The sequence below is a fragment of the Eutrigla gurnardus genome (genome assembly GCF_963514095.1).
Source record: "Eutrigla gurnardus genome assembly, chromosome: 3".
In the NCBI taxonomy this organism is placed as follows: domain Eukaryota; kingdom Metazoa; phylum Chordata; class Actinopteri; order Perciformes; family Triglidae; genus Eutrigla; species Eutrigla gurnardus.
In genome coordinates, this window is record NC_139917.1 from 30,804,398 (window position 1) to 30,813,560 (window position 9,163).

The 9,163-nt window shown below is 41.2% G+C and overlaps 1 protein-coding gene across 1 annotated transcript; it reads right to left on the bottom strand.

The window, feature by feature from the left end:
* Positions 1 to 1,517: 1,517 nt before the first annotated feature.
* Positions 1,518 to 8,053, bottom strand: LOC311010406 (homeobox protein OTX1 B-like). The gene is made up of 4 exons (XM_084004885.1): positions 7,833 to 8,053; positions 5,827 to 5,964; positions 4,963 to 5,114; positions 1,518 to 2,908 (listed from the first exon to the last, which is right to left on the bottom strand). Exons 2-4 carry the CDS (start codon positions 5,921 to 5,923, stop codon positions 2,099 to 2,101), a joined length of 1,059 nt encoding a protein of 352 aa, XP_083861011.1. The 5' UTR covers positions 5,924 to 5,964; positions 7,833 to 8,053; the 3' UTR covers positions 1,518 to 2,098.
* Between the last annotated feature and the right edge of the window lie 1,110 nt (positions 8,054 to 9,163).

Below are 9,163 nucleotides of genomic sequence, written 5' to 3' on the forward strand. Positions count from 1 at the left end.
CATTTGTTGAAGTAGTTTTCACTCCCAGCAACAATGTTGCCTTACCTGTTTCTTCTTTCTGAGCCTGAATGTGACCAAAGGAAAGTGGAAAAGCAGAGCTCGGTTCTCCCAAGGCCTAAAGACGGAAGTTACAAGGCAACGCACCTGACTGGTATTTATAATAACGAGGACAGGTGTTCCACATCAGAGCTCACCTGGCAATCAACTTCTGGAGAAGAGAATCACATTTTATTTTTATTTTATTTTGTATTATTTATGTATTTTAATTAATTCATTATTTATTGTATTTTATTTTGGATATTAGATATGTTTATTTATTTAATTTTCTTTTTTATTCCTTAGTTCATGGGAAGATTACTCTGGTTCACACTCCATCATAGTAGGTGGTGTTAATGCACAGAAGACATACACATGCAAAGAAGAAGAAGAAGAAGAAGAGAAGAAGAAGAAGAGGAGGAGAAGAAGAAAGCCGTTTTTTAAGTTGCTACAACCATCGACTTAGAGACAGGGAACCAACCGGTACCAGGATGTAGCGTTACTCACGCTAACAACAGGACTGTACGTTAGAAGTGGGTGTCGTCATGGTGACATCACCATTGGTTCGTGGACCATGGTTTTGAAACCTCAAGTTCTGCATTTTTGTCATCTTGGATTTTGACCATCGCCATCCTGGAATTTTTGCAACCAGTGAAAGGAAGTGACCATATTTGGACTGTGGAGGAGCGACGGGTGGATCTGAGGAACACAAGCAGCATAGCGGCACCCTTACTGGATCTGGATCCATGTGAATTCTGGTGTGAAACTGCTAACAGATTTAGCTTCATAATTCAAGGTCAACTTTACAGCTAAGTGTTAAAGTCATCTTAGTAGCTAACTAGCATTAGTAGTGTGGTAGCGACCTGTCAATCAGCAGGTAAGCCCCGCCCCCTAAAGCATCCCCTGCTTTCTGGTCTGGTGGACTCTAAATGGACCATAATGTACTAAATGAACATCATGCTGGATTGAAAAAGACTTGAAACTAGAGATTGAGACCATAAACTCATGTTTACAATGTTTACTGAGATAATACATCAAGAGAGAAGTAGGACCATTTTCTCATAGACTTCTATATAACTAGAGAGGAGTCGCCCCCTGGTGGCCAGCAGAGAGAAGTAGGACCATTTTCTCATAGACTTCTATACAACCAGAGAGGAGTCGCCCCCTGGTGGCCAGCAGAGAGAAGTAGGACCATTTTCTCACAGACTTCTATACAACCAGAGAGGAGTCGCCCCCTGGTGGCCAGCAGAGAGAAGTAGGACCATTTTCTCAAAGAACAAATTTTACAAATAGAATTGTAACTAATCGCATATGGATGCTTCTTTTTGTGGTTCACAGCCAAACGCCAGCCTCAAACCAGTTAAACCAGTTCAGACAAACTTAAATCGTTGCAGAAATAAGTCTTGGGGGAATGCTCGTGTTTTAACAAGACTTTATTATAAAACAGACACGAATGTACATCTTTTCAAATTTCAAAACAGAATACTGACATTGCGTGTCTAATTTCACATTTTTTTTATTTTTTATTTCCTCCGCCAAGAACAAAAACAAAAAATCTTTCACCTTATAAACAAGTGCTGCAATTCAGTCTCCAAAATACAACACAACCCTCACAGGCTGGACGACGAGTTTCTGGACAAGATTATAGTTGGAAATCAGATAGAAATGAACATCAGTGACCCTAAAAAAATCATAGCAGCATCATGTTTAGGAAAAGAAGCCGACTAAAGAGTCTGATTTACGATTTCTGTCTTTGAAGAATAATCCCAATCAAGTTGAGGGTAACTGATTGATCCCAGACTGCAGGTTCCACTGAAATGTCGCTATTAAAAGACCTTCAAATTTCCTCTGGAGCTCTGGAGTAGAAAAATAATCCCGCTGATGACGTCAGAGCTGAACCTCCGATGGCGTCCGTGCATCGCAAATAAACTTTTATCTAAATGTCTCTACTATTAGTTTAAAGGATCTTCAAAAAAAATAAAATAAAAAAACCACCGACAACAAAAAGAATACTTCTTCGTGAGCAGAGAAGAGGAGAAAACACGAGGGGGGGGGTGAAAGGTCACAGCACTTGGAAACGCCATGAGGCCTGGTCTTTGTAGTCCAAACAGTCAGAGGTGTTGAAGTTGAGTTTCCATGCCGATGCCGCCGCCGCCGCCGCCGTCTGCTCTTTGTAATCCAGACAATCTGTGGAGTTGAAGGCGAGGCCGGGCGCGCTGTACGCCTGGTGGTGGTGGTGCGACGGGTGGTGGTGGTGGTGGTGGTGCCCCGACGTCTGGCCGATGTGGTGGTGCGGATGCCCTGACATGGAGCCGCCCGTCATGGGGCTGAGCTGGTGCGGGTGGTGCGGGTGGTGGTGGGAGTGCATGGGCGCCAGGTACGAGCCGCAGTCCACGCCGCCAAAGTAAGAGCCCGACGCTGAGGCCGGGTAGCCCTGGCCGTACGCCGCCGCCGTTTGGCTGTAGGACACCGGGTAGGAGGGCGTCCCGCCACCACCACCGGAGGAGGAGGAGCCTGAGCGCTGCATGCAGGAGGCGCTGGTGGGGGCGCTGGCGGGGTCGGGCAGCGCAGCGGGCGCCGGGGCCGGGGAGATGGGGGCCGGGCTCCAGATGGACGACACCGGGGCGGTGACGGAGGTAGAGGTGCTGATGAGACCGGGCCCGCCGAGGCCCGAGGGGACGGAGGAGGATGTGGAGGAGGAGGAGCTGGAGGAGGAGCTGGACACCACCGGCGGCGGCGTGAACTGGCCGCTGCTCTCCGAGCCGGTGCTCTCCCTCGTCGGCGACGACTTCTTCTTCACAGGCTTCACCTTGGCGTTGCCGCTGCTCTGCTGCTGCTGCCGACACTTGGCCCGCCGGTTCTTAAACCAGACCTGAGGAGGGAGGGAGAGGTCAAAAGGTCAACATCTCACGTGGCACCGGATCAGAAACCGAGTAACGGGCAAAAACCCGACAGGACGGAGCTGGCAGGGAACTAAACACCGTCCCTCTAACATGATCCTACCGAGGAGCTCTGGATCTGACCTTTGACCTTTGCTGCTGGCTGCAGTTCATCCAGAGAGACAGTACCACAAACAAAACGAGTGAATGTGCAGAAAAACACACTCTAAAAGGGACAGTACACCCAAATGAAAAACATATTTCCTCACTAACATGTGGCAAGTGATTTTAATTTGAGTTCTCCAGGTTTTAACAGGTTTTCTGCCTCCATAATACATTATAATTATTTATTTTTTATACAATTTAACATCTCTTTCCTGAAAATATATAGTTAAAATAATCCACAGATTATTTCTTCAGTAGAAAGTCCCAAATAGGGACTATTTTTTGGGGGGGAAAAACACACTTTTGGAGTCCACGAGGCGGAACATTTTAAACATCCGGACAAATAAAATGAAAATATGTTGTATTTTTGTTTGTTTGTTTGTTTGTTTGTTTGGTGATTTCGGGGAACTGACCCGTTAAATCCCGGCCGTGTGCCGACCTGCTCGAGTACTGACAAACAACCTGCTGGGTAACTTTCCCTCAGTGAACTCATAATCACATAATAAGAATTACACGATGGAACGTTGTCTGATTAAATGATTAATATTAATAGCAAGAAACAGAACATTTATGTCAAATTAAATGTCCGAATGAAAAGATGCAACTCAAAATGTGGTTTTTCAAAATAAGATTGAAAATCAAAATAATTAATTATCAGCTTTTAGGTTTTTTATTTCAGAATTAAGTTCAGGGCATTGATTGTGATGAAATATATATATATATATATATATATATATATATATATATATATATATATAACAAAATTAAACCCTGAGTGGCTGAATTTTCATTCTAACAAGATCCAAACACACATTTGTTGTAATCTTGTTTAGAATGTGAACTCAAATATGATCAGAAGTGTTACATTAAATAATGCAATGTTTTATAAATTAACGCACTCCTACTCCTGATGATATAACGCGGCCTGTAAGAGGGGAAAGCTGTGGTGGTAAAAAAAAAAAAGCAGCAGAAAGCAGAGAGGCAGCAGCCATAATTGCAGCTTTGAGCCCAGCAGAGGGCCACTAAAGCCTCTGACGGCCCTTTTTTTCTAAAGAAAGCTCACCGCATCAAAAGCCCTGCCAAATCCCCCCCCTTTGAATTAAAGACTTGTCTCTACTTGATCAATAACAGCTGAACTTTTCTCTCCTTTGTACACTGGAGCTAATCGGTACAGAGGTCTGAGGTGGGAGAAGAAGAAAAAACAGAAAGTGGCACCACGACTTTTAAAAAAAAGAAAAATCTTCGAGGACAGTGTGGTATTTAGCAAAGTGAAAGAGATGTAACAGTAGAGCATGAAACTATCTGCTTCAAGGGAACCTGAGCTCCGAAGGCTTTCTGCTCTGACCTCCCATCTCCCAAAAACAAATCTCCTTGCTCTACTTGGTTCATTCTCACGTCAGACATGTTAGAAATGTAATCTTAATATGAATGGGAAGCACTGAAATCTCCCAAATTAGAAGTATATATTTCATCGGGGTTCCTACACATTTTTCAAAGTCAAATTCAAGCACTTTTCAAGCATTGCAAGGTGCATTTCCATGCTTTTCCAGCCCCTTCCAGCTGTGGTAAACTCCATCTTTGTACCAATCCAATGGTCAGTATTCAGTCTACTTATTATGTCACTTGTTCATCACATTAAATGAGATGTTATTGTCCTCTAAACAACCAACATGATGTTTGGAGACAGCTTTTTACAGAAGGACCACAAATGAAAGGAAAACTAATTCCACTAACAGATCCACAGAAATATAATCACCAACTATTTTCATCATCTGTTCATCATCAAAAGCTAAAAAAAACGGAATATTCCAACTGCATGGGAAATGTTCCCTTTTCCTCCTATGGGGTTAAAACGTTCCCACGTGACGTCGCTGCCTCTGACCTGCACTCTGGACTCCGGCAGGTTGATTTTCAGCGCCACCTCCTCCCTCATGAAGATGTCCGGGTAGCGCGTCTTGGCGAACAGCGACTCCAGGATGTCCAGCTGCGTCCGGGTGAAGGTGGTCCGCTCCCGGCGCTGCTTCCGCGGGTTACCTGCATGGAAGAGGGGAGGGGAAAAAGGAAATGCATCATTAGTTAGTGTGAAACTCCACTTGGATATCCCTCCAGAAGTTAGAATCTAATCGTGCGCATTTGGAGATCTGTCGTGCGTAAAAGCTGGTTTTTACGCACGTGTTTTCATTGTGTTTCATTATTTGTGATTATTGTTTATTTCATGTGTAGAGGAACAGTTTTTTTTCTAGCTTATAAAACTTTTTTTTTACTTCCCAAAAACGATTTTTTTTTTCGATCGGAGCGTTTTTGTTGTTTTTTTTATCATCAGGAGAAAAGTGAGTGATTGTCTTTACCACACTTTGGAATAGAACAAATTACAACTTAATTGCGTCCCAAAAAAGTTGAACAACACACACACGTAACAACATGCAAGGACAGTTTCCACATCGCGATCGTCACACACTTTCCCCTCCATTTATACAAGTTCGAAGTCACTTTAAAGACTTCATTCCTTTCGACTGTATTTATTTTACCAACTAGACAACAAGTTAAATGTGTAAAAGAAGTAAAAAATACTCACTTTACAGATTAATTTCATAGAAATATTATAGTGACACTAAAGCAGATCGAAATGTTTAAAAACATGTTCTGAAAATGAAAAATACGGTGCTTTCGTGTCGCTAACGTGACGTCACCGTGAATTAGTTGTGTTGAGTGTGTGTTCGAGCGCCTCGTGTGATGTGGTCCGTACCCGGGTACCCCACAGACGGGTGCAGCAGGTCCATGGCGGCCCCGCTCAGGCCCAGTCCGTTCATCCCGTACGGGGCCTGTTTGAGATACGACATCATGCTCGAAACCCGGTGTTCAGGTCCTCGGGGGTCCCCCCTCGCTGTGGACGAGAAAAATCACCATTTAACCACCAAATGTGACGTCACACTTTCCAAACACGAACAGATATGATATAATCCGAGGTAACATGACGACATCGTTCGTGTGAGCTTTTCATAAATCAGAGAGCAGACACGACGCTGCTGATTCTACATTTATTTTAAATTGGATGTAACATGTTGTGGCGTTTAGAATTAAATAATAATGATAGTCATGATAATAATAATCATCCAGCTAATTACCAAAGCGAGAGAGAGGAAACTAGATCGGATGGGAATTAACTTGTGGGACTTAAGTAGAGGAACAAGATGTGTGAAAGGAGACTCGTTGTTTTACGCAGAATTGAAATCAAAAGTTTAAAACCATATAAATAAATAAAAAAGGACATCGAGCTCCAGAAGAAACTTCCAAGAAATAAATCATTTAAAAAATGGCACCAAACTGAGTGTGATCTCTTGGGAGAAACTCTCACTTCTATAAAATAATAATAATAAAATGAATAATAATCGATAGCTGAAACTGCTGTTAACAGACCTTCGGTGTTTTTGCACGCGGGGCTGGCGGGACTCGAACAATTACCCGTTATCACTCACATCTCCGTGACTTTTAGAATTAATTCAATAGCTCACAATTAAATCGACCTGTGGAGACACACGTTTCTATAACCGGCCTTCTGCTGCTCAACACGGAACACGAGCATCACGGAATAATAAGGTCATACCGTTTACGTTAACTCCCCTTTAAATTGGGTTTTCAGTAAGTTTGTGTCTTTGTTTATTATTTATTTATTAGACTAAAATGCATTTGCTTAATATTCATGTGCTGACTTTTAAGCTACTTATATTTCCTGAATGCAATGTATGTATTTAATACATTTACTGCATATCATAGCAGTCTTTTTTTACTTAAATTGCATAAACTAAATACTATAATTCACTTTTAACACGATAAACATGTTTAGCGTGCTACTAATTGTCACAAAATAAATCTAAATAGAATATTTAAACTGAACAAGCGTGTGGAATTAAAATAAAATGTGGTTAAGAGTAAAGAAAGATAATAAGAATGAATTAAATATTTATTTTAATACATATCCTGCATGTTAATTTACTCCCCCCTCCCCTCCTCACTCATTAGCTTTAATAATAAACCGCCTTAATGATTAACTGTCAGCGTAAAACAATGTATTTAGATAAGAATTTCCATAATCCACTGGGGTCCCTTTTCTTTTTTTAGCAGGTAAACGCTCATATTTAGGGCCTAATGGCAGCTTGTTCTGGGCCGTGAAAGGAGCCGCGGGCCTCCCGGTGGATCTGAACGGAGGCGTTAACACTCCGCATAAAGCGCCACTTATTTCCATAACCGCAGGAAGGAGCCGAATCACGCCATGTCAATGCGTGGAGAAAAAACCTGTGTGCAAATGAAGGCCATTACAATTTAGATTAGATCTGCAGGGCGACGATTAGCGGAGCGCAGTGACGTGTTTTTAGATGAGAGTATTATCAGGTTTGTTTTCAATGTTTCCTTCGTTAAACTTCACATTTATTCCACTGTTGTTGTTGTTATTATTATTATAGCACAGACTAAACGAGTCGTTTATTTTTTTTTAAATCAATGTAACATTTTATTTTTTATTTTCATATTTCTTTTTAATTTTTCCTCTTTTTATTATTATTATTTTTTTAAACAGTCACTTTTTGTGAGCTTCCAAAACAGGCGATTCCAAGAGAAAAAATATGAGTTCAAATATATTGAGAAAATATAAATAATTTCGTTAATGTTGTGTGTGTGTATATATATATATATATATATATATATATATATATATATGGAGAAATAGGTTGCAATAAAAGCAGGTTTGATTCTCACCTTCTTCAGGCTCCGGTTTGTGTTCGTGTTTTGTTTAAATCCGGTTAAACGTCAAACCGATGAGATCCAGAGTTCGTGAAATATCCACATGGAGGAAAGTTTTGTCGCGTGCTTGTTCCGCGTGCTCTGCCTGCACCTCGCGCCTGCTTCGCAACTAGAAAATTAACATTTCAACCGCAGGAAAAATTAAGAAAAAATAAATAAATAACCGACTCTTCCGTGGTCTCGCTCTCTCTCTCGCTCTCTCTCTCCTGCCGGTGTTGACGGACGGAGATTGACGCTCGTTCTCCGAGGCCCGCGCCTCTATCAGCCGGGGAAGCGCGCGGGTCCGGGGCCCTGCGAGCCAATCACAGCGCTCGGCTGGCCTCGCAGTGGAGGGGGCGATGCGGACGACCAATCAGCGCGCGAGCTCGGCGCCGAAACACCCGCCCCTTTTGAACGAAGCGAGCAACCACGTGACGCGAGTGGAACGTTTATGTGTCAGAAAGTTGAGGGAGAATCGGCCTGCTGCTAAAACATGAATATATAAAAATAAATGAGGGAATAAAAAAAATATTAAATAAAGAATAAAAACGGATAAAAAGTATAAAAAATAAAAGGACAGGCCTGCTGCTAAAAAATAAATACATAAAAATAAATTAATTAATAAAAAAAAGAATTGAATAAAGAATAAAAAAAACCCGAAAGATTCGGCCGGCTTCCATTAAAGCAATAAGTAGTGATATTAAAGTGTGATTATTTATCAATAACGTGTTTTGTATTCTATTAACACGAAGTTGAACGAAAAGTTTTGGTTTTTGAAGAAAAAGACGAATTAAAAATGTTTTTTCTGCACCATAATAAAGGGATAAATTAGCTAAAACGTCATAACGACAAACAAACTAACCAAAATACTTTTTTTGTTTGAGTTTATAATCAATGAAGGCTGCTGCCAGGCCCCACAACACTCAGCCCAGATTATAGTTCGTGGCCACAGAACACTTTATGTATGTATGATTTATTTTTATTCACGTTATTATTATTATTTAGTATAATAGAATATACATTTTCGTACATGAACCACACTGACAATCTTAAATTCAGGAGAAAAAAAAACAAATATTTCTGAAAAATAAACCTGAAGGAGGAAAAACAAAAGCTGCAATCATTTCACACATATGTAAAGCTGCTGCAGTTATGAATTATTATTTAATGACCTTTGAATGAAATCAGCATTCAGAGGATCTACAGGCTCTTGAACGTCAATATTGTATAAATCTTAATGAAAAGACAGAAAGATACAAATATAAGTAAGCACGAGGCCGAACAGTTAAGTAAGGCCTCAGTCATAA